The sequence below is a fragment of the Phyllostomus discolor genome, chromosome 15, assembly GCF_004126475.2.
Source record: "Phyllostomus discolor isolate MPI-MPIP mPhyDis1 chromosome 15, mPhyDis1.pri.v3, whole genome shotgun sequence".
Taxonomy (NCBI): domain Eukaryota; kingdom Metazoa; phylum Chordata; class Mammalia; order Chiroptera; family Phyllostomidae; genus Phyllostomus; species Phyllostomus discolor.
The window spans coordinates 16334513-16358994 of NC_040917.2; the positions used below are offsets into that span (position 1 = coordinate 16334513).

Below are 24482 nucleotides of genomic sequence, written 5' to 3' on the forward strand. Positions count from 1 at the left end.
GTGCCCTGGCTGGGAATCGAACCTGGGACACTTTAGTTCCCAGCCCGCGCTCAAACCACTGAGCTACACCAGCAGGGCTTAGTTTGGAGTTTTTAACGCCCAAGGAGACTTGTTTCTCGGAGAGGCGTCAGTGAGGGGAGAGAGCTCCACAGCGGTCTGGTGATGGACTGCCTGCAGTGACCGCTGGCTGCGCATGCGCGGTGACGTGTGGCGCACTGTGGCTCTTCCGCTGATGCCATCAGCAGGGTGAGCACCCTCAGCTCTCTCAAATTCCAGCCTCCGCGGGCTTAACATACTGTGGAAAGATTTTCAGTGAGCGTCTCAGAGCATTCTTTTCACTCAAAGCCACCCCTCCGCGAGGCTGGAGTAGGAGCTTGGCAACCGTGAGTGGCTATGTCTGTGAAGCGCCTGGAATGGCGCTCTTCCTCTGACCCCCCTCCAGGTGAAATCCTCCACTGTCCACTCACAGCGCCCTTGGAGCACCAGGCTCTCTCCTTGCTGGTATATAGGTCTGGTGAGGGCTGGGGGGGGGGAGGGGGGCGGGGCTATGTGAAAATTTGATACGAACATTTTATATGTGTTGTATACCAGGTGGTGAAGTAAAATACAGGGTCCGGCACACATAACGCCCCTTCTTTTTACTACAAAATCATAAGCATGTAATTCTATAGTATAACAATATCGCTCTCAAGCATACCACAGGTCATTTTAGGGGAAAGGCTCAAATTAAAACTATAAATTATTATACTCATTATGACCCTACTAATCACACTCAAGCAGGTGTTACCTCTGCTGGACCCTGTATATCTCTTACCACGAGTTGCATACAAAAGCTGTGTTTCTCTAGAAGTGTTCCTTTATAGTTGAGAAGGCCAAGGCTGATATCCCAGAAGCCAGATCTATTGGCCTCCTCTCAGCCTCATCTTGAGTTCTCTGTCCTATTTGGCATTGAGGTCCACCTTCTATTTGAATTTTTCCCTCCCCTCCCCTCCCCTCCCCTCCCCTCCTCTCCCCTTCCCTTCCCTTCTCCGAGCTACTTGCACAAAAAGAAATCCAGGTGTTCCCTGGCCAGCATAGCTCAGCTGGTTGGGGTGTTGTCCTGTACACCAAAAGGTTGGGGGTCAATTCCCAATCAGGGCACATGGCTGGGTTGCAGGTTCAGTCCCCAGTCGGGGAGCATATGGGAGGCAACCAATTGATGTCTCTCTCTCACACTGATGTTTCTCTCCCTCTCTGCCTTCCCCTCTAAAATCAATAGACTTTTAAAAATTATACCTATTTTTTAAAAAAAGAACTCCAGGAGTGTAGGGACACAGGTGGCCAGCCTCCAAGTTGCCTCGTACACCCATCATTTTGTTTCCTGCCACCCTGCGCCTCCCCCTCTCACAGCGAGTAGGACTCAGCCGTGTAGCCAGTGGGATTCTGCAGAAGGAACCACTGTGACTTCCGAGGCTGGGTCATGGAAGACATGGTGGTCTCTGCCTTTCTGTTTGGAGCACCATGGGATGAGGACCATCACCTTAGACTCAGATCCTCCAGCCCAAAGAAGTCTGCGGATGTCTGAGGCCTGGCTGACCACTTGCCTCAACCTCATGAGATGCCCGGCCAGAAGCACCCAGCTGACACCCCGGGGTCTTGATGCACGGAAGCCAGGAGACAGCGATGCTGCTGGCAGCTGGCTGAAGATGCTGAGCCTTGGGGTGATCGGTCAGGGGTCACTAGATGAGGGAGGGGGTATGCTCTTTAGATGGTATGTTCCCAGACCCCACCGTAGGCCTACAGATTGGATTCTGTGCGGAGGGGCTGGGAGTCTGTGTGAATCTCTCTGCTCTTCCTCCTTTTTACTGACTGGCCTCCCTCGCCCTTTTCCTACAGTGCAGTTCTCAAAATTTCTGTCCAGGGCCTCTGCCCTTTTCCCTGCACCCTCCCCAGGCAAGCGCATCTAGTCTGTGACTTTAAGGGACAGGCTCAGGTGATGCATGGACCCGCTTTTCCTGCTCTGACCCCTCTGCAAGATACCTACGTTGTAATTTCCAACCGTCTGCCGGATATTTCCAGATGGAGTTCCCTCCAGCTACTCAGATTCCACATCACATTCATAACTGTCGTCATAAAACCTCCTTTTCAGTTGTGTTCCCTATTTTTATTAGCAATTTACAGCTTGGTCTCCTAGACTCTAAATCTTGATGTCATCTCTGCATCCTGTCCCCCTCCCCCAGGCCGTCCTGGTCCCTGAGATCTGACAAACCCCCTCTTCAGAGCCTTCCACGGTCGCGGCCATGGTCCCTGTATCTCTTAGGAATTGAAAACGATGTGCATGATCCACACGTATTTTTGAGCTCTGTTGATTTGATGGCTATCAGAAAAGCTTTACAAAATTTACTGAGAAAGTAAAAGAAATAAGTGTTCAAATTGTAAAGGTCCGTCATAAGATCTCGGGCAAGTGGGAGGGCCCCCAGCGAACACTCCAGAGCCGGAAGTACAGGCTTTAGGCACCGAGAGGACTTGTGTTAGTCAAAATCGTAAAGTGATTCTGTGCAAAACTGCTCCCTCTAATTTCACAAAGCAAAAATAAATATAAATAAAAATGCTGAGTTTGATTTAGCTACTAGAAGTTAATCTATCCTGAAAGAATTGGCTAAAGTTAATCCCAGTACGAGTGGACCCAGTAAAAGCCATCATTTCCAGACTACCACCGGTTTGGGAGGTTGGGGGAAAGCCGGTAGAAGCAAGGGATGCTTTGGTGGCGTTATCAGAAACACGGTATTGACAGCAGAAAACTGCTCCGGAACGAAGGGGTGCCTCTGGTTCAGAAGTGCTGCCTGCCCCTATCACCTCGTTTGCATACACCCCTTAACTACCCTGGCTGGAGAGCAGGCGGCCGGAGCCAGTGGGAATTCAGAACCTCACCCGCTACGGGGCGGGCGCGGGCACCGGAAACGGCACAGAGACATCACCCAAGAGGCGAGCTCGCTCTACTGGGGGCCGGGAGAACAGACACCCTAGATCCCCTTGGGTTCCCACTCAAGTCCCCCGACAGGCCCTGTCCCCGCAGCGGAATTTCTGCAGCGGCACGCACGGATCGCTTTACCCCGACCACGGGAGAGCGCAGCGGGGCAGAGGTTCGGAGGGACCAGTGCACCCCCAAGACCGGCTTAAAGAGTCCTCGCGCAGGACGCCGGCGGTTTGCAGAAAGTCCGGTAGCTGAGGGGAGGCGGACGAGTGTCCTGCGGCATCCGAGGGCGCGTGCAGAACCTTGGCTGCGGGGAGGGGAGAGGACTACAGTCCACAACGCCGGGAAATAGACTGTAGCAATCGGCCGCGCCCGCCACCCACCTCCCCCTCCTCGCCCCGCACGTGAGGTGGTGAGGGTGAGGGCACACGACCAGCCCGGCCACGCACTCCCGTCCCAGGGTTTGGCGCCACGGCCGCGGCAGCAGCCTAAAGCAGAGCGCTCTCCCACGCTGCGCCGCCGGCGCTGGGGGCACTAGACGCCGCATGGAGGCCGCAGCGGGCACCTGGCTGTCGCTCAGCCCAGGCGGGGACCCCGGTCCTGCGCCAGGGAGGGGTCAACCCGGCCCGCGCGCGTGTGGGAGGGAGGTCGCCAGCACGTCGCACCCCGACAGGTGCAGGCGCGCAGGCATCCGATTGGTCGCGGAGGCGGCGGCGGCCCCTTCCCGCTCCCCGCCGGCTCTAGTTCCCTTCCCTCGCGGCCGCCGCTGCGCGCCTCCGCTCCGCCCCTGCCACCTCCCTCCTTCCGCGCCGCCGCCGCCGCGCGCTCCCGAGCTCAGGTAGCGGGAGCGCGGGCGCCTCCTCGGGGGCGCGCGGCCGGGCTGCGGTCCTCCCCCACCACCCCGCACCCAGCGGCTCCCGGAGCCAGGGGAGGGAGAGCGCGGGCGGGGGCAGCCGGAGCCCCGCCGCCGAGGCTTCCAGTCTCTGTGGCTCGCGCAGCGGCGGCGGCAGAGGTCGCGCACAGATGCGGGTGAGACTGGCGGGGGGAGGCGGCGGAGGAGGGAAGGAAGCTGCTTGCATGAGACCCACAGGTAAGACCCAGAGCCCCGGCAGGGGCTTTGCATCCCGGGGAGGCGCGCGCAGGCCCAGGAGGGGGAGTTGGTGCCCGGTTCTGCCCCCCGGGGAAGGATTTTTATTCATTTATTTAATTATTTATTTTTGACGGCGCAGGGCAATTTCATTGGGGACCGGGCAATAGGACTCGTCTTCATCCTGGGGTAAACCAGAGAAGTATCCTGGGGGATCCTGGGGGGTCGGGTGCCACATGTGAGATTCCTAAGAGTGACCTGTCTAGGCCCAGGAAAAAGTGTTTTTTCGGCCCCGAGACACTGGAAGGCTTTAGACTTTCCCCTCATGGTCACTGCCGCTGGATCCCGGGGACCGGCGCAGAGCCAACGTGCGCTACCCCGGGCCCTCCCTCCCCTCCCCTCCTCCATCCCTCCCCGCACGCGCAGCACCCCGCCGCGGCTGTTACTCAACCCGCGCTGGGGGGATCTCGCCGTGGGAGAAGGGGTGGGAGAGGACCGGGGATAGAGCCTGGAGCCGGGGAAGCCGGGCTCCACCCCCGCCCCCCATCCCCGAGTCCCATGGCTGAGGAGCGGAAGCGTGGCCCCGGAGCCCAGGCAGCCAGGGGTATTGTCGTGTCGGTTCCTGGTTGCAGACTCTTGCAAGCCGGATGCCCTCTGTGGATGAAAGATGTATTATGGAATGAACCCGAGCCATGGAGATGGATTTCTAGAACAGCAGCAGCAGCAACAGCAGCAGCCTCAGTCCCCCCAGAGACTCTTGGCCGTGATCCTGTGGTTTCAGCTGGCCCTGTGCTTCGGCCCTGCACAGCTCACGGGCGGTGAGTGACTCTGCTGCGACCAGGGGGGCCAGGACGGCAGGGAGGGGGAGGCTGGCCGGCAGGACAGCCCCGCCACTCCCCGCTACACCCAGACTTCTGGGGTACCTGAGAACCCGAGGAGCCCCTGTGTCCCAGCCTAAGACCATCCTTTTTCTAAGCTGCTGGAGTTCCCCCCAAATTCCTCCAGAGCCTGCACAGCTTCACACCCGCAGTCTTCTGTCTGGAGCTTCCCATCAGCTGCCTAGACTGGCTTCTCTGAAGGGAAGACAATAAGGCTGGCCTGTTATCCCACTTTGGCAGAGAGAGAGAGAGGGAGAGAGATTTGTGGATTGTGGGTGCTTGTGGACCCCTCGTCTACGCCCTCAGCAGACAGGGGGCAGGTTTCAGTTGCAAGACCCCCTTTGTGCATGCCAAGGGTCTGAGAACAAGGCCGGGCCGGCTGCAGGACTGGTTCACTGGGAAGTTAACTTTCTCTCTCCTTGGGAGGTGGCGTGTGCAGGCATGCCTGTGCATGTCGGGGGTGGGGAGGGGACGCAGAGGGGTTTTTTCAGATGCGTTTCTGAAGGATAGCTTGGCTTCTCCAGCCTGAGTTACAGGGGGAGCCAAGTCCAGTGCTTTCGTATGAAGTGGAAGCCGGCTGGGGTACAGGTTAACCTCAGACGCCAGAGGCGGCTACCCTGTAACATACTCGGTTTGGGGGGAGTGGGAGGGATGGAGGTCCCTCCTGCATTTCACAGCCTGAGAATGTCTCTGCCTCCCCGGTCCATCGCTGCCCGTCACTGCTGTCCTCTCCACGCTTTCCGTGAGAGCTTGCTGGTGTGTCCATGTTGAAAGGACAGAACCAGGTTCCAGAGCTGAGATACCGTTCACATATAAATAAGTTATAGTTGGTGGAAAAACAGGTATTGATGGATATGCATACACCATGTTAGTGCATTAAGATATTGCTGTTTCAGAGAATTCCAAGGTGAAGATGGGAAAAAAAAAGAAAAATTAGCAAAAGTGGGGAGGGTAATAACAAGTTGGGACTTCAGCACGGAGCCATCAATAAGGCAGGCCTCGCCCTTAGGGATGATGGGAAAGACACTGTCTGCTATGCACTGGGCAGAACTGGTGAGGAGACCCTTGCTTTGGAGGGGGGTCCTGTTTGGGGTTTTGGTTTCTTTTTTTTTCTCCAAAAGGTAACTTCTTTGGTGCTCTTCTTTTTATGGTACAGTCTCTGAGGCAGGCTCCCTCTTCACAGAGGGCAAGTTCAAATGCCGTGCCACGACGGCATCCATGTGGGGCTCTGGTCGGAGCCTCGGCCAAGCCCTGGACCTACGAGCTGCGCAGGTGGGCAGGGCTGCACGGGGCCGAGGTGACTCATTTCCGTCCCCCTTCTTCTCTTCTCTTGCCTTCTGCCTAAGCTTCCATCGCCCCAGAGCGGGTCCACGGGGCCTCTCCCCCTCCTGGTGGTCTCTCCCGGAGAGGGAACAGAGTCATCCACGTGTGCCCACGTGCGTTTTGAGGGTCGATATCGCAGGTGTGAGGTCTGAGCACGGCCCAGACTCAGAGGCGGTGTTCTTGGTTCTGCCGCTTGCTCCGGGTCTTGGGGCGCAGCGCGGCCCCCTCGGCCTCACATTAGTCACCCACCAACATGCCCTGGAGGCCTCTCTTCCCAGGGGAGGGGACATCAGGCAGAAAGATCCAGAGCTTCGAGGATGAAGCAGGGAAGGAGGGTTGCCGTCACCTCTCGGTTTCAGAGGTCTCCCTTTTTAGGGGCTCCAAGTGTTCCATCTGGAGCTCCTTCAGGCCCTGGGTCTGAGTTCCGGAAGAACACTTATTATGTCAGAATTCCTCTGGGAATACACAGTGTGGGTGGGGAGGGGGTGGGACTGTCCTGTGGAGTTCACTCTTCAGAGATGTCTTTCTTAGGGCAGAAACCAGAGGGGGGGGCCCAGGATGGTAATAAAAGGAAATTCACTTCAGTTCTAGGTCTGTGCTTCTAAAATTTGACTGTGCCTGGGAGCCAACCTGGGTTGTTGCTCAAAGGCAGACTCTGGTTCAGCTGGTCAGGGCTGGGGCCTGAGAGTCCGCATTTCCAAGCGGTTCACAGGTGAGGTCCTTGTTCCTGGCCCAAGGACTGCACTTCGTCAGCGGCTCTGTAGACCAAAGCCGAGGCGTTCCTCCAAATCAGCCGGTCCGGCACAGGAGTTTCGGCTGTCCCTCTCAGGCGCCCAGGTGCAGATGGCCTGGTGGGGGGTGGTGGGGGGGGTGGGCAGGTGTCCCCATGGTCTAATCTCCAGGTGAGACATGGAGCTGAAAATCAACCTTCCGAGAGCGCTCACTTTTACTTTATCCACAACAAAAGATGCATATTTAGGAGACACTGCTCTGAAATGTGGATTTTCATTTTTGGTTGCTTTCCCTGGAAGAGGAACGCCACAATAGCAATCTCTGATAACCTCTGCTGGGAGGAGAAAAGCCTGTGCCCAGTACAAGTATCACGGAAAAAGCCTGGACTAGAAAGGGAGAAATTGAGAAAATGATCAGATGAAGAAAGGGGCAGGGTGGGGGGGAGGACTCTTATCAAAAATGAAATGCTTTGTCCTCCAACCCCAGAGATTCAATTCAGTTCGCTGAGCCCCGGGAGGGAGAGCTTTCAGGGGCCTGAATTGGCCTCAGGTGACTTTGGGGTGGCTCTCCCCAGGCTGTCTTTTGTGAATTAGGAAGACCGCCCTCACTGGGGGCCACGGAGCCCAAACACCCGGAGCGGACTAACAACCAGGTGGATTGGGAGACGTGGGTCCCTGCTGCTTCCAGCACCTGCGTGGAGGCGGGCTGGGATGATTCTCTCTTCCCCTGTCCCAGTTCCTGTCCGCAGAGGCGGGATTTGGGGGGAGTTGGGGCGTAGGGGAAAGAGGAAGAGTTTATTCCGTACACCGTTTGCTCCGTACACCGGTCCTTGAAGACGGGCTCCTTAGCACATCCCTGTGTTCTCAGGAACCCAGGCCCAGGCTGCTCCCTGAGAGCTTTGGGGCCTTTGAAAGCCCGGATCAATGAGGATGGTGCCGCCTGCCTTGCAGGGTGGGTGGGAGGGGTGGAAATCACGTAGGTGCTTGCTCTGTAAACTCAGCGAGTAGTGGCGAGGAAGGGCTGAGACAACGCTGTAATGACCTGGGCTTTTGCTCCATTCCCTCAAGGCGTATCAAGTGCCTGTCCCCACTGTTCCAAACCCAGAGGTCTATGATACTCCTTTCACCTGGGAGAACCTTTCTTTATGTTTTGCCCCATGAACAAACGTCTCGTCAAGACCCAACACAAATGCCCTCACCTGTTTAGTAACTTCCCTGGTCACTGCATTCTCCCCTCACCTGGGCTCCCTTCTACTGCGCAGGATATATATAACCCTCCACCCTCCTTCCTGGTGCCTCATCCACCAGACCATAAGCCCCCCAAGGCCAGGACCCCGTCTTCCTTCATTTTTGTGTCTCAGGCACCTGGGACAGCGTTAGACGCGTAGAAACTGCTCGATGCTGGTTGACAGCAAGAAAAAAGGTCCCCAAATTGCTGCCACGCCACTTAGAAAAGGATGAACAAGGGTGGTGACAACGTGCAAGAGTGTCGTGGCACTTGAGGCCACTTCCGCTTGGTGGTGGTCTCGGAGGCTGGAGGGAAATCAGGGAGGGCTCCCAGGAAAAGGCGGTGCCTAGGCCGGGCTCCGAGGGAGGGGGCGGCGGTTGGAGCACCCGGAAGGTTTCCCTTAAAGAAAAAAGCATTTTATTCACTGTCCCATTCCAGCTGCCATACGATATTGTATCAGTTTCAGGGGCACAACACCGTGCTGAGACACTTGTGTACCTGACCAGGCAGTCACCGTGGTGAATCTAGTGCCCATCTGACACCGCGCATGCTCATTGCAACATCGTTGACCATGCTCCCTGGGCTGTGCTTGGCGTGATTATCTTTATAACCGGCGATGTGTACTGCTCAACCCCTTTGCCTTTCTCCCCCGGCCCCTCCAACCCCGCTCCCATCTGGCGACCACCAATTTGTTCTCTTCGTCTGTGAGTTTGTTTCTGTTTTGTTTGTTTATTTTGTTTTTTAGATTCCACATGTAAGTGAAATCGTGTGGGGTTTGTCTTCCCCTGTCTGCCTTACCTCACTTAGTGTAACACCCTCAAGGCCCATCAAAGAGGTTGACTTCCAAGTAAGAATTGCAGAAGATGGTCTGTGGGAGTCTCTTGATTACTCTGCTGTCCAGGGTTTGATGGTAGCGACCTAAGATACTAAGTTCTAGGGGAAATTCTGGCCCAGTTTCCTCTTCTTTAAGAAAAAGAATCCCGTGCTACTCTTAAGACAGAAGAAATTACCCACTCAAGAAGAAAAAAAAATAGAAATAATTAAGCAAGTTGCTCATGAACTAGAGTTAAAAGTGCATTTAAAATGGCTTTTTCATTGAGGAGATTGTAATTGCTTTATTAATTTTAAACAAGGTAAACTGGGGACATGAGAGAAGTATAGCAAAAGCGATCCTTGACGTTAGTTGGGACTGACGGTGAACTTGGACACACGGTGGTGGAAAACAAGCCTCTGTTACCCCTAGTGCCCCACGCCAGGGGGAAGGCACATGCAGGCCCCCGCGGGGCAGGGTCTGCGGTCGGCACGAGAGTGAACCCGCGGAATGAAAGCCTGGTCTCCAGACTCTGATGCTTAGGGGTGAGAGGGATCGCTGAGCCCCGTAAACTTGACCAATGATCATTTCATCATTATCCCATTAAATGGAGCTCTTCAAGAGGATGAGTAAGGTTCGCTTTTGGAAATCAAGGTTCGACCTGCTGTCTCATGTTTACGTTTGAAATCAGTGACTTTAATCTCCTGGAATTACCTGCGTGGGTAATTCCAGTCTGCACAGTGAGGGTCACTCACGGGCCGTATTCCCTTTTCTCGAAGTAACAAAATCCAAGAAGACCTTGTTTCTTTGGTCTGATTGGATTTATCGAAGATATAAGTGATTGAGTCGGGAGAACCAGTGAGAAAGAGATGACATCCATTCTTGCAGTGGGTTCTGTAAAATCTGTGCGTGTACAGCTTGGTTACAATCCAGCTGCTTTCCAAATTCAGATCCTCGGTGTATAGAAGGAGCCTTAGGACCTCCCTGAACGCTTAACCTCAGAAGATTCTAATTCTCTCCCTGCAAGAAACGCCAGGTCCTGCTTGCTCGGTGGACATCTGGTGGGTTTGGAGGATTAATCCTGTGCGAGGCTGTCCATTACTCTATGAGATCCTGCTGCTGTTAACTCCCCCTGAGTCTCAGTGTGAGAATCCCCTCCAAGGATGCGTTTTAACAGCTTCTTTTGGGGGGTACATCTGCAAATGTAAGCCATAGGATGACAGCAGGTACTCGATGGCTGATTGGAGCCGCCTCTGTGTTTAAATTATACGTAGACAAAATAGGGAAATAGGCTTTTTAGAGACTTGAGTTCCTTCAGTAGAGAACAATCCAGTTCTGAATTACTGTGTGGCCTTTCAAGGGCGTGCCTGGAGTTTTCCGTTTGGCAGTGGGGCACCTTTTTTTTGTTGTTTTTTTTCTGTCATTTTTCTGTCTACACCATTGTTTTGTAGGGAGGAGCTGCTCATTTGCTTATCATAATGACTTAGAGGAGGGTCTATTTTAGTTTCTTGAGGCAAAGAGCCGGAGAGGTGTAATCATGTCCAGTAGTAAGTACACGCGGCCACTTGCTCCCGTCCCCCACTGGCTACGTGGCAGTACCCTAACTGCTGCCTCAGTTTTATCCTCCCCATCTGCCAAATGGGAATACCACTGCACCACCAGCCACGCGTGGTGGTCGAGAGAATCAAACGCGTTAACGGGGAAAGCGTAGTTGTTTGAGGCACCGACACCGTCACCCACGAACTGGTAGTGGATGCTCACCCTTTTCACTGTGCTGAGGGTTTCCGGGAGCTTCTTCTGCCCCGAAAGGGTGTAACGTGACGAGTGCATCGTGACACTCCGTGGCGCGGGCCGAGATGGATGGATGTGTGGTATCGAGATCACTAGGTGGTCGCCTATCCTTGGTCCCCGCAGCCCCCTGGGACTGTCCGTCATGACACGGCATCCCGGGTCCTACGGTGGCCCAAGAGGGCGACATTCGAGCTGAGTCTTCTTTCTCCCTGTGGTTAAATCAGCCTTGCTTTTCAGTTATAGTTGACATGCGGATACATTATTATATGAGCTTCAGGTGTTCACCCCGGGGATTAGACGTTATATGACTACCTGAGCGACCGTCCCCACAAACCCCGCACCCGTCTGGTGCCACATGCTGTCGGTAGAGCATTATGGACTGTACTCCCCGGGCTGTGCTTTACATCCCCGTGACCGTGCCGTAACAACCAACCAATCCGTACTCCTCAGTCCCTTCACCTTTTCCACCCAGCCCCCCCAACCTCCCTCCCCTGAGTCTTGAGCGATAGAATCATTTTCCAGGTAGAGCAGGTGGTGAGAGGTGATTTCTCAGGAGAGAGGAGAGAATCGACTAAGGCTCAGAGTGGGGAAAGGACAAGCATCAGAGACCTGGGCCAGCTCAGGGCAGCCTTGGCGAAGGGCGAAGGGGAAGAGAAGAGATAGGCCAGGCCGGTGGGACTCACGTGGCAGCCGTGTACCGGGCTCGGGTGTTGGAAGGTTATACTGCACTTGGCCGGGGGCCTGCAGAGTGGTCTGTAGGTGTCTGGCTTGGTGGGCTCTTCGTTTCAGAAGAGGATTTTTTAGCAACGTGGCAGGCGGAGGTGAGATTGAGAGGCCCTTCCTCATTGACGACGTCATTGTGCACCCACCTTGACTCAGCGGAGGGCGGGTATGGAAACAAAGAACCAAGTCCCGCCCTCGGGGAACTTAGATTCCAGCGGGGGCCAGTGAGGACGCTCTTGCACTGGCCCAGGAGGGGACGTGAGGAGGGCTTTAACGGAGAGGAATAATTGCACGTGAAACAGAGGCCAGAGCCAGACAGCTGGCTGGCTGAGGGGGCGGAGGAAGAGAGTCTTTTGGGGCCCCTGCAGTGGTCATCTGGAGGGAGGCTAACGAGTTCGTTTTGAGTGAGGAGACTGGCGTGGCCTGCAGGACATCCATCCGGGCGCCGTCGTCCATCACGCAGTCGAAGACGAGCTCGGGTGCCCTGGAGAGTGACGAGAGCCGGAGACGCAGATTTGTGTGCGGTCTACGTAGGGGGGCTGCCTGCCCTGCCTGGGCTGCGGGTGGGGTGGGGCTTCCCCGGGAACAGAGTGCAAGGAGCCAGGAAGAGGGTTGGAGGGTGACGCTCAGGAAACACACACATTTAAGCGTCAAGAGGAGAAGCCAGTAAGGAGGACGGGCCGTTGTGCTGATGATCAGTGCTGGCAAAGATGCAACGGCAAGAGAACTTGATCCTGGCTGTCGTTTGCTCACTCTGATTTGGGGGCAGGAGATTCATTCTTGTGATATTATTAGGGTGGTGTTAGCTACCCTGAGCTCAGGAGGCCCACACCACTGGACCCAGAGGAGAGCAGGGCCAGGAAGGGACAGGCAAGGCTGTGGCTGGGAGGGTGGTGGGTCGGCATGGTGGTCTCTGAGACTTGTCTGCGAAGAGTCAGAATCTTCTCCAGCCTTGACCGGGAGAAGCGGGGTTCATGGGAGGCTTTGGGTACTTCCCCTCTGGGGATGCGGAGCAGAGGGGACCCTGGGCATGAGTGTAATGACGGTGGCTGGAGGGCTTCCTCCCTGCTGTGGCCCCTTCCGCACGCCTGGGGCACTGGGACTTTGCTGGGGCTCTCTGCTGCCCGGGCCTGTCCTTCCTGCACGGGCCTTTGGCAGCCCCGCCCTCCGGCCCTTCAAAGACTCATCTTCTCCAGCTGCCGGTGATGCTTCAAAGGCGCGATTGTCAGAGAGTGATCATCCCCCCAGACCCCCTCCCCCTACGCCGTGACTAGCTCCATCACCTCTGCAGCGAGTCACTTAACCTCTCCAAGCTTTGGTGTCTCCACCTGAAAATCAGGAGCAACAGGGCTGTTGCTCTGCACTTCCCAGGGGGCGGGATGTGCGTGGACAGAGCAGGCAGGGTCAGGAGACCAGGCGTTTGATAAATACAAAACAATCTGGAAGGACACCTGTCTCCGCGCGGCGCCCGGGGCCGTTTGTGCCCTTTGCTTCCCCCAGTCTCGGCGGGGGGGCTCAGGAATGCCCCACGCGGCGTGCGGACGCCTCCCCACGTGCAGGTCCTGACCCGGGAAAGCTCATTTTGTGTGGACAGGATGTCAGGCAGCCGGAGGGGCTCCTCTGCTGCGAAACGGGATGTGCTAGTCTGTGCTCCATCCCTGCTGCTTGGCCTGTTTGGTGAACAGTCTCGTCTGGAGGTGCAGGAGGTCCCTGTGCCATGGAGAGGAACTCCTCAGGAGCTGCTGGCCCAAGCCCAGTCAGTCCCGCCTGTGGGCTCACGGAAGCCTGAGGGTTGGGTGCGAGGTGGAGAAACGGAACATGTGAGGCAGGCGAGCGACTCATTACAGGGGCTTCCGAGGGCCGGTGAGGGAGTCGGGGGCTCTGTGTCCCTCTGTGCTTCCCCCGTACCCTGCGTGGTACCCTGCATGGCATCTGTGCTGCTGGGAGCATCTGGGCGCAGCGGGCCAGCGTCTGCAGCCCCAGGTAGCACGGTGGGATGAACAGGGAGCTGCATGCAGATCTGGAGCATCACTGAGTGCTTTATCCAGGTCGGGTGCCTCCCCTCCCCTCCAGCTGCCGGCTGGCTCTAATTCTTGGGAATCTCTTTATAGCTCTGTGGGTGGGATGCTGCCTCTGGGATGCTGTGGGCTGCAGATCTTGGGATTCCTCGTCTTTGGCGGGGATGCCTGGCAGTCTTCTGCCTACGTGCAGGCCTCTGAGCCCTTCAGGGCAGCAGCCGGCCAGCCAGCCCAGGGCACCCCACTGCAGCCTCTTTTGGGCCCCCGTCTTCTAGTTCTTTGCCACAGGTGGGCCTCCGGAATGTGGGGGTCTAGTTTGGAGAAGGAGTCCTTAAAATAAGACCTGATCTCGGGTTTCGGGTGAACAGAATAGGTTCTTGCATGGTTTCGTGAGGTAGCTGGGCACTCCCCCTTTTGGCCACCCCAGTCTGCCTCTGCGGATTTCGTTTCCATGGTCATGAGGGTGCAGAGACTTTGCCCTTTGTCCTCGCCAGAGGAAGGAGGGCCCAGTTCTCAGGGGGCTCCCCAAACACACAGGAGCTGCAACTGGGCGTGAACCTGCCCCGTCTCTGTAGCAGTCAGTCGCCTTTGTGCCTCAGGTGAATCACGGGCCCATTCAAGGGCCGGTTCCCGCGAATCTGCCGTCAGGATTGTTCTCTCTCAGCTCCCTGCTCGCGGCGTGGCTACCAGCAGCTTTCCTCCGCGGCAGAGCCGGTGACTGGTCCCTGCCTCCACTTCGCGACATGGCTTGTGTTCATCTCACCTCCTACGTGCCTCGGCCTTCTAATGGTGGGCATTTTCTCCGGTACCTGCTGTGTTGATGTTGCTGCTAAATTGGGTCGTGTTCTTGGTGCTGTGGCAGAAGCTGACTTGCACGGAAACGCACGAGGGTGTCCCGAGCCCGGCTCTCCCTGGGCCTTCCGTGTACATGCAAGCTCAACGTGTGCAGCGCTGTTCCTGGAGGAAGATGGACACACACAGTTGTTCTCCTGCAGCTGAAGGGCAAGGTGGCCCCATGGTCACCATGGGTTCCAGGACATGCCGCATTAAGGGTGGTCCGTTGACCCAGAAAGACAAGGGCAGGGGGCAAAATTCAAATTGCACCTGCTGCACCTAAGTCCTCGCTCTGCCCTAAGGGGTGCTGGGCGGGTCCCTGCGGCTGGCCTTCACACAGCTGGGCCTGCAGTCCCCTCGTCCTCTTTCTACCGTCACAGAGCCTTCCTGTCCCTTACGAGACAGCTTCTGTCTCACGTCCACTCTTTCTGTGACCCTGTGGGTGGCCCCTGGCTCCCCCAGCTCAGAATTCTCAGGACACTCCCATCTTGGCCAGTCGGCCTTGGGAGGGCCACGGGGACAGTCTGGGCTGGGACGTCGATGCAAAGCCCCTTAGCTCCTTCACAGGGCCTGCCCAAGCTGGGTGGGGACTGAGGGGACCTGGCTGACTGTCTGGGCCACCCCGGAGCCCCCGCCTGCCTTCCCCGGGGTGCGCCCCTGCTTTCCATGCGGCGCCTCCTCAAAACCGTTCCCCAGTCCGTGGAACCCCTGCACCCCGTGCGGCCCTGTCGTTCTGAAGAGGAGGAGGAAGGTCTGTGTCACCCACAGGGCACGTCAGGGTGGCCACTGACAGCAGGTCCCCCGGGACTGAATCGGAGCCGTACGGCGTGGTCGCTTCCTATGTGGGGCAAACTGCTTCCTCTGCCTCTGCCTCAGTTTTGTCATCTGGAAAAGGGGGGCAACGCCCACCCCACGGAGCTGCTGGGAAGACTCGGCAGGCTCACGGGGGGGGGGCACGGAACAGCGCAGCGGGACTTGCGTGAGCGCTGGCCGTCCGTCTCCTCGTTCCCTTCACCGTGACTGCTGGTTTTGTCTGTACTCAGAGAAGCTCCCGGGAGGCAGGGTGCACGGCTGAGTCGTCTCGCACGACCGCGCCGTGCACGTCCTAGATACTCAGGAAACAGGTCCGCTGGCTGACGGGCGCACTGAGGTGGCGGTGACCCTGACAGGGTCAGACCTCCACAGTGGATGTTGTTTCTAGAGGCGGGGGGGGGGCCCAGGCCTGCCCCCAGAGCGTGGCCAGTGGGTTAGCGGGCTCTGCAGCCGGTTCCAGGGCCGAGACTTGCTACTCTGTGAATAAGATACCGTTGAGTGCCTGATTATTATTACTAAGGTCTCCCTTCCCTCTTGCATCTGACGTCTGGGTCAGGTGGCAGGAAGGACAACGGGAGCGCTGACGTCTGGCTCTGCCTTGGACCTTGCCCCTCCCCCGGTGGGTGAAGCACCCGGACGGACTCTGTTTGCACTGCTGTGACCTGCTGGGGCTCAGGCGTGGCTGTGACCTCCTGAGGTGGGAGAGGGAGTGAGCGGGACTTTCAGCCTCGAGTCTTCCATCATCCGCTCTTCTGCTTGCTCATCAGGGATGCACAAAGCCCTCACCGTGTGCGAGGATTGCGTTAAGGAGGCACTAAGACTAGAAATAGGGGTACGATATACTACCCAGCCTTCAAGGAGCTCGGGTCCGTGTGTCCGTGTGTGTTATCCATGTACTTGGGCGGCTGTAATGAAGTGCAGTCACCTGGGGGGCTTACACAACAGAAACGTGTTTGCTCACGGTTCTGGAGGCTGGAAGTCCAAGATCAAGGTGCCAGCAGCGTTGGCTGCTGCAGATGGCTGCCCTCTAGCTGTGTCCTCACACGACCTTTCCTCGCTGTGTGTGCGTGGAGGGAGAGAGGGGAAGGAGAAGGAACACACCGGGGTTTCTTTTTATAAGGACACGAGTCAGGCTGACTTCGGACCTCACGTTCATGACCTCGTTTAACCTTAGTCACCTCATTATGGGGTGGTGGGGGGCTGTGCCCAAATACTCACATCAGAGGTTAGGGCTTTCACATATGAATATTGGGGGCAGAGTCAGTCCTTAGCAGATGCTAAAGAAAGATAAATGTTAACTCTGATGAAAAGGGACCCTAGCCAGGGGAGATCAGGGAAGGCTTCCAGGAAGAGGTGAAAGCAGGGCTGCGATCTGAAGGAGGAGCGGCAATCAGGTGAAGAAAGGGAGGAGGAAGCAACACGAGCAGAGCTGTAGGCACGGGAACTCGCCTGGGTGCGGCGAGGGGGCGGGGCGGAGCGCGGCAGTTTATTTACAAGCCATTCCCTTCCCTCCTCCTGCCTGTTGTTGAGACAGTGACCAAACATTCCCCAAGGTCGGGTGGACACAGACTCCTGCGCAGACACCGCTGGCGGGGTCCAGAGGTGATCTGGAAGCTCCTATTTGCGGAATTTCCCAAACGCAGGGCCTTCCTGTCTGCTATAACCTAATCAGCCCACCGCTAGACACTCCCATCATTCGACTGCAGCTGCCGGCCACTGAAAAATCGATTGCGAGCGGCTCCCCAGGCCACCCAGGGGGCTCACCCCTGGTCCAGGTCAGGCAAACATTGAGTTATTCCACGGAGTTAGTCTGCGGAAAAGCGACTGGTTAATACCTCCCGAAATGGGAGGCTAGCTCCGATTGTATTTTTAAGTCATTCCCAATCTCTCTCTTAGGGCGCAATGTCTTCTCTCCTAATCAAAACATTTCCTTTGCTCCTTCCCCCACCCTTCCTTTGCTGATATCTGAAGTTGAAACAAGTGGAGAGCCCGAATGGTCTGTGAGTCCAGGTGTCGTTGTGGGGTCACTCTAAGGTGCCTGTGTTCTGAGACCGGCAGCCCTTTTCATCAACGCGGTGGCCTCGGTGGCAGAGAAGGTGCCGGGGTCTCCCTCGCTTTGCCGACCGTCTCTGCCCCCTCCCCCCCCCCCACATCCTAGGGGTGCTCAGCCCTGTGCCACGGACCCGCCTCTGTTGGGGGGGGGGCTGTGGGCCTCCCCGACCCTCACCCTTGAACACGCATGCAGACTTGCGTGTGCACTTCTCCGAAGGGGGGTCTACAGCCTTCAGCAGGCCCTCTGATGGGTTCCTCACACAGAAAAATCACAGGCTCAGAGCCAACTGCTTGGAGCATGTCTGCGTCTAAGCCACGGACTGAGGTCCTGTGGAGAAGGAAGCTGTTTTCAAGGGCGAGGGAAAGCATTGGTCCCGTTTCTGATGGCCTTTCTCTGGAAGTTCTGGGCCCAAACGCCTGTGCGCTGAGGCTCGAGGTGGACTGGGGAAAAAGAGGATAAAGCCGAAAGGCGGACAGGGTGGCTGACAAATTCATCGGACCCCGGGGCCATCAGACAGCTGCCCCTTTAATGTAACCCTTCACCCTCCCTCCCTGGCAGTTGAAAACACTGCGCATTAAAACCAACCAACCAACCAAGCAACCTCTATTAAGTGAGTTCTCTACAAATATTTAAAAAATAAGTAGACACAGAAGAGGCAGGATTGATTCAACACCATGGAGCCTTTATTATGTGCCAGACCCTGGATCAGGCAGGCGAGGCGAGTCCGAGGTGAATGAGAGGCAGAACCCCACAGTCTGTGCTATTGGGGTCCTAACTGAAAATTACGTGCGGAAGATATCCATCTTTGTACCCCTCCCCCCGCCCTGAAAACGTGGGCAGAATGAGAAACAGTCTCTCTCGCAGGCGGGAACAGTGCTTTCGTGTTGGCCGTGTCTGTGCGTCCCGGGGCTGTTGTGACACGTCGAGGCGGGAGGGACCGCACAGCTGTGAGGGGGCCGGCGTTTCCAGGGCTGTGAGCTGATGGCTTCAGCGCACGTGAAGAAAGTTGTTGTTTTTTTTTCTGTTGTTGTTTTAGGGTTTCATTTCTGCCGTGCTGGATATTGGAAACATAACACATGTCCCTGTTGTTCAGATCCCTGGTCCGCCCGGTCTGGGCTTTGGGCTGGTAGAGCTGGGCGGGCTCCGGGAGTGGTGTGGGCGGGAGGACCCGGGAGGGGGCGCGGCGTGTGGCCGCTTTCACTGCTGGTTCGTGGCAGAGCTGAGCCGGGGACCCCTCCTCCCTGGTGGGGCGTTTCTGGAGCATCATTCTCTATCCTTCGGGCAACTGGGGATTGTAACCACAGGCTCCAGCTTTCGGGGGTGGTTTGGATTAAATGAGATGATAGGTGGGAAATGCACGTAGAATGAGGCCTGGCCCGGGACACGAGCTCAGTGCATGCCAGCCCCTATCATTTCTATTATTCCGCCCTTTCTGTGAATCTCGCTTTCCGTAAAGTCATTTGACCCTTCTCGAAGAGGGCCTTTTCCCCTCTGGGTCTCGGGCGACGTGTTTCATGTGCGTACGACCTGCCAAGCACTTCTTCCATTTCTTGCACATACATTTGTGGTTCCAGGGGCCCCTCAGACGAGCCTTGCACTTTTTTGGAGCATTTGAATATGCTGTTGTTTTCAGACTTCACTCCCCCAGGAAGGTCACCGTTTGTCCCTGCCTCTGTCTCCTTATCTTCCGGTGAGCCTGACTCTCCCTCCCCCGGGCCGGGGCCATCTGGTCCCCAGAGGCTCGGCCGAGGGGCACTGGCGGTCAGCTGCCTGGGCGTGTATGCTGGTCCATGGCCCGTGGGACAGGTTCCTTTCCGATGACAGCCACAAGACTGCTGACAGCCTCACGCCGGGCGATGTTGTTGTCCCCAGGGAACAGAGGCTCCAACTCGCAGATCTGTTGGCGTGGTTTGAGGGTGGCTGGGAGGCTGTTGTTGCAGGGAGCCTGTTGTTGCAGAGAGCCTGTTGTTGCAGGGAAGCTGTTGTTGCAGGGGGGCTGTTGTTGCTGGGAGCCTGTTGTTGCAGGGGGGCTGTTGTTGCAGGGGGGCTGTTGTTGCAGGGAGCCTGTTGTTGCAGGGGGGCTGTTGTTGCAGGGAGGCTGTGTGGTGCGAACAGCTGTCCCTGAGCGAGGCTCCCTGACAGCGAACCTCCGGAGCCCCGGCTCGGAGGACGTCACCCTGGGGACGCCACACTGGCTTGTGCGCATCGGCCCTGAGGTCTTCCTCTCCTTACGGCGGTGCCACCCGCCAAAGCTCACACAGCAGCCAGAGTACCACAAGGCAATTAGTAGTCTGTGGGAGAATATTCATCAACACTTAACATACAAAAAAGAAAGTGGGGGAGGAATGGTATTTATCACGCTTAAGACCTTGTAACTAAGAACTTGAAGTTAGAAAACTTTTACAAGTCTGTGCTAGCCAGATGATCAGTACAGCCAGCACAGGGGAGGTCACATGTTCATGTGCCTGAAAAGGCTGGTCTCGGGCCCCGACTGGTGTGGCTCGGTGGGCTGGAGCGCCGATTTCCGGTCAGGGCACATGCCTAGGTTGTGGGGCTGGTCCCTGGTCGGGGTGTGGTTGGGGGTGCCTACGAGAGGCCACCGAGTGATGTGTCTCTCACATCGAGGTTTCTCTCCTTCTCCTTCTCCCTCCCTTCCCCTCCCTCTTAAAGTGGGTAGATGAAATCTTACAAAAATATATGCTGGTCTCAGATAAGAAATCACAGCACGATAAAACAGGGGCTTAGAGGAACTGCTTCATTTGTGCATTCCAGCTGGAACTACAAAGTACTCACTATGTGAGGGGCGCTACCCCAGGTTCCGGAGAGCGATGTCTACATAGGACCCTTGCCCTTCGGGGCCGAGGTGTGTTTGGTTGGGAAATAACTCTGTCACCTGTAATGGGGACAGAGGGGAGTCTCTCTTGAGGGCATAGTCAGGGCAGTGTGGGGTCCAGCTGGAAGAAGGCGTGGCTGGTAACAGGGAAGCCGTTGCAGTTAGAGTGTCCAACTGCCCGGGAGGAGACGGGGCCAGGAGATTGCAGCAGCAAGAGCGTGGCCGAGGGCGTCGCCATGGGCGGGCATGGGGTCCGTCCCCGGCCGGGGAGGGACTCACAGGGGCCCGGCCTGAAAGCGTGTTTTGTAGACACACAGGCAGCGAGGCGAGACCTGCAGTAGTAATAGTAATACTAATGGTAACGCTTGTTACCACTAATAGTTATCAGTGACTGCTGTATGCCAGGCGCTTTTCAAGTGCTTTACACACATTAACTCATTTAACCCTACGCATCAGGCAGTGTTTTTATCCTCATTTTCAGGCAAGCAGAGGCTGAAGGACAGACCCAAGGTCCTGGAATTAGGAAGTGCAGGGGCTGGGGTCTCCATCTAAGTCACCTGGTGCGGGAGCCTGGCTCTCCACCACCGAGTCTTCCACTTGCCACCACCAGAGACCCCAGGAGAGTTTATCCACCGCCCTGTTTGTCCTCATTAGACTCTCTTTCCCCAGCACCCCTCGAACCCCAGCCCGAAAGTGGTGGAGCCCAAAACCCCACTCGAAGGAAAATCATAAACAGGAAACATCATTTTCTAATGCCTTGGAAACCGTTTCCTTCCTGAGAAGGGAGTCACTGGCGAGTCCCGGGAGTGCCTGTGGGGGCAGCGTGGCTGAGTCAGGCGTCAGGGCCAGGGCCCCAGCTGGGCGGGCCAGCCCTCCCGGGACCTTCGGCTACACCTGGAGACGTTTTGGGTTGTCCAGACTGGAAGGGGGGTGGGGGTGGGGGTGGAGGGGGTGTGCTACCGGCTTCTAGGGGCCAGGAGTGCTGCTGGTCATCGTATAACACCCAGGGCAACCCCGCAGCAAGGAGGCGTCCAGCCCCAGATGTCCATGGACCGAAGGCTAGAAACATGTTCTGGGGTTTAGTCTGCCTGTGGTGGGGGGCGGGGTGCCCCTAGGGGAGGTGAACACAGGAGGCCAAGAGGCGGTGTTCAGGTGAGGGGTGCTCAGGGTCCAGAGGAGAGCTAGGCAGCAGCAATGGGAGGGGAGGGAAAGGGGTGAATTCGAGAGCACAGAGGGAAAGACCCGGAAGAAATGGCAGCCAGAGGTCTCCAGCGTGCGTGCGTGTCAAAGGGAAGCGTGGCACCATTAGCTGTGATGGAGACATCAAGAAGAAAGCTGAGTTTAGGAAGATGATGAGCTTGGCCTTGAGATAATTTAAATGTTGACATGCAGGTGGAATTGCCCGGCAGGCACTTGAGGAGAGGATGGAGTGAGAGAAGCCGAGGTTATGAGTGCGGGTTCAGGGGTCATCTCCCGGGGGCAGCGATGACAGGGTAGTCGGTAGTCAGTCCTGAGGGGAGGGGCCGGGAGGCCTGGGGCAAAGGGAGGGTCGCGAGGCCTGGCTTTGCCTCCCAGCTCTGATGAGCTTGTGATCTTGAACACGTCCTTGAACCGCTCTGTGCCTCGGTTTCCTCGCAGGAGACCACGCCACTGTTCAGAGACATTGCTGGGGAGCCAGGACAGTGCGTGGCTGCCACACTCAGGGACGAGCGGGTGTAGGGACGGGGGTGGTCGATGGTGTGAGACTCTGCAGAGGGGGGCCCTGGGAACTGGAAGCAGCCCCCGCATGAAGAGCTCATCGGTGACTTTGGGGCCAGCTTTCTCACGATGGTTTGCGCGTGCCCCGTCAATGTCAGCGGGCCTCCCCACGACATCCAGTGTTTTTTACAGTGGGTCATAGAGGCTGCGTTTATGTGTACCTAGTAGCAAATGACTGGAATCATTCTTTTTTTTTCCCCTCCCTTAAATAAGGGACAAACTGTGGAGGAGAGAGAAAGAGATGAATAGGCGAGAAGGTACACATGAGAGGAGAGAGATGGTGGGCAGGAAGACATGCGCATTTCTGTAGAATCCATCTTCTTTCCAACCCCCAAACTCGGAGCCTTGGGCAGAAGAAATAGTGCTACATGTTCTAAACTCAGGAAACTCGTCCAGATGGACTCGAGGAAGCAATCTGCCTGCCTTCCTCGAGTCCCTGTGGGACCCCTCCTGGACCCCAGACAGGCCTGCTCTGTCTCGGAGCCCGTGGGAGGGGGCGTGCCTGGCCTCAGATGGGAACGGTCCATCCTGATTAAACCAGGGCCTCTGGGTCTGGAGGCGGGCCGGGCGATTTCCCTGTGTTGAAACCTCAGGTGCGGGGCTCACACAGATAAGGAACGGGGGCCCTGTCCTTGGCGGCTCTTCAAGGGGAAGCTTTTCTCAGCCGTAACAGTTCTTAAAAGCAATTTCTTCGGTGTAGGAAGTGTAGCCTGGCCCTTTCCTTTCTTGCAAATCAGCCGGCCGGTTTTATTCTCCGGGAAGTGCCGGGTCAGCACTGCCTTGCTGTGTTCAGAACGCCGGGCAAGTGGGGTGCTTGCACTCTCACCCCCTCTCAGTGGTGTGAGCCCCTCACGGGAGAAGCTGGGCCCCACACCCGCGCCGCCCTGACCTCTGACCGCGACACTTTTGCCTGCCCGGACCTCGTACCCCGTGCACGCCGAACACACGCAGTCCGCCCGCCTCTCTGAAATACGGTGCGAGGGATCTTTGCCTCGAGTTACCGAAACCTGCACTCACCCCTTCTTCCCTTTTCCCGGGTGGTCAGCTGCCTGCACAGACAGGCGCGGAGTGGACACAGCTCTCCAGGCGGAGCGTGGACAGAGGTCCAAAAAGCTGTGGCTCACGTTCCATTGGAACTGTTCTGGGGAGTCCAGCTACTTGGTGGAAATCGAAGGTTTTCTTAAAATGTGGGGTGCTCATCTGTTTAGTTTTTACTTTCTGAAGGGGCTTAGAATCTGGGGCCGAGAGGTAGCTGAACAGAGCTCTCCCCGGTGCCTTGGAGCTGGGCTCTGTGTTCTCGTTCTTTCTGGGCGGAAATAAAGATGAAGGCGTGAGGAAGGAGGGTCGGGGGGAACTGTGGAAAGGGGAACCCACAGTAATTTCCAAGGTGAAATCACACAGGGACTCCATGGCTTAGAGCAGAAAACTGTAAGTAGTTTTAATCATTTCTCCCTTATACACACACATACACACGCTCACAACATATATTGAATTTTTCAAGAAAATTTGGATAAGCAAAATTAAGAAAATGAATGTCACGCCAGCCCTCTGTTAAAAACGTGATGTATGTGCCTTTCCTATGTGTATACATTTTCCCCCAAAATGGTACTATAGACATTATTTTGTGACCTGTTTTTGTTACTTAACAATACATATCTTTTACACTGTTTTCACAGTTCATCTTTTATGACATCACTTTAACGGACTGTATAGGGCTCCGTTTTACGTGCATCCCATAATTTATTTAACCCTTGTGGCGCACATACAAGGGTCAGAAAAAACAGAGGCAGTTCGCCCACGGGGAGGGGACAGTAGGAGAAGGACAAAAATGGATGTGTGAGTGCAAGCCGGAAAGAGTGCCACGCGGGATATGACACAGGAGGAGGGGGACCTGGCGTAGCCTGCGCCGGGGGAATCGGCTTTGAGCAGAGAGTCAAATGGCTTTCACCAGGTCAAGGTCAAGGTTCCCGGTGTTCCCGACAGAGGGAACCGCCTGTGCAAAGATCCTGTGGCAGGGGGTAGCACTGGATGGTCAGGGACCAAGAGAAGACCAGTGTGGCCGGAATGAAGAAAGCCTCCTGTCTTTAGTGACCGTTTGCAGTTTCTGTTTCGAATCATTGGTTCATGTTCTTTGTCAATCTTTGTCCATCTTTCTGTTAATTCTTAACATCTCTCCCTTATCCATTGGTTAAAACTCCTCAAGTATTCACCCTTTTACATATATCACCATAATTGTTCCTACCATTTCCATTTGCCTTTAAATGCTTTATGGTAATTCTGTCGACCTTTTTTTCCCTCTATGGTTTCTTCCATGTGGTGTCATGCTTTGGATGTTCTTTGCCAGCCCAAGGTTATTTAAATATCCATCTGCCTTTTGATAGTTTACTTTATGTAAACTTTTACTCAATCTGGAAATTCATTCCTGTGTCTTGGAAGAAGTAGGGATATGGTTTATTTTCATCTCAATGCCTAGCAGGTTGCGCCAATACTATTTACTGAGTCATTCATTTGTTTTCCACTGTTTTGAAATACCAGCTTCATAACATACGAACATCATTGAGACATTTGGGTCCGTTTCTGGACCTTCTATTATATTCCATTGATTTGATGTCTCTCCCCGTGCATCTGCCTCACAATTTCACTCCTTG

At 56.0% G+C, this 24482-nt stretch overlaps 1 protein-coding gene across 4 annotated transcripts in view; it reads left to right on the forward strand.

Moving 5' to 3' along the window:
• Nucleotides 1-3790: 3790 nt before the first annotated feature.
• SUSD4 (sushi domain containing 4) overlaps nt 3791-24482 on the forward strand; it is a 101578-nt gene continuing 80886 nt past the window's right edge. For 2 of the 4 annotated variants that reach the window (XM_028531201.2, XM_036016219.1), the window contains exons 1-2: nt 3791-4043; nt 4673-4858. In XM_028531201.2, coding sequence (XP_028387002.1) covers nt 4708-4858 — 151 coding nt within the window. In that variant the 5' untranslated portion in view covers nt 3791-4043; nt 4673-4707. The remainder of the gene's footprint in view (nt 4044-4672; nt 4859-24482) is intronic. The other 2 variants (XR_004900857.1, XM_036016218.1) reach the window with 1 other exon arrangement.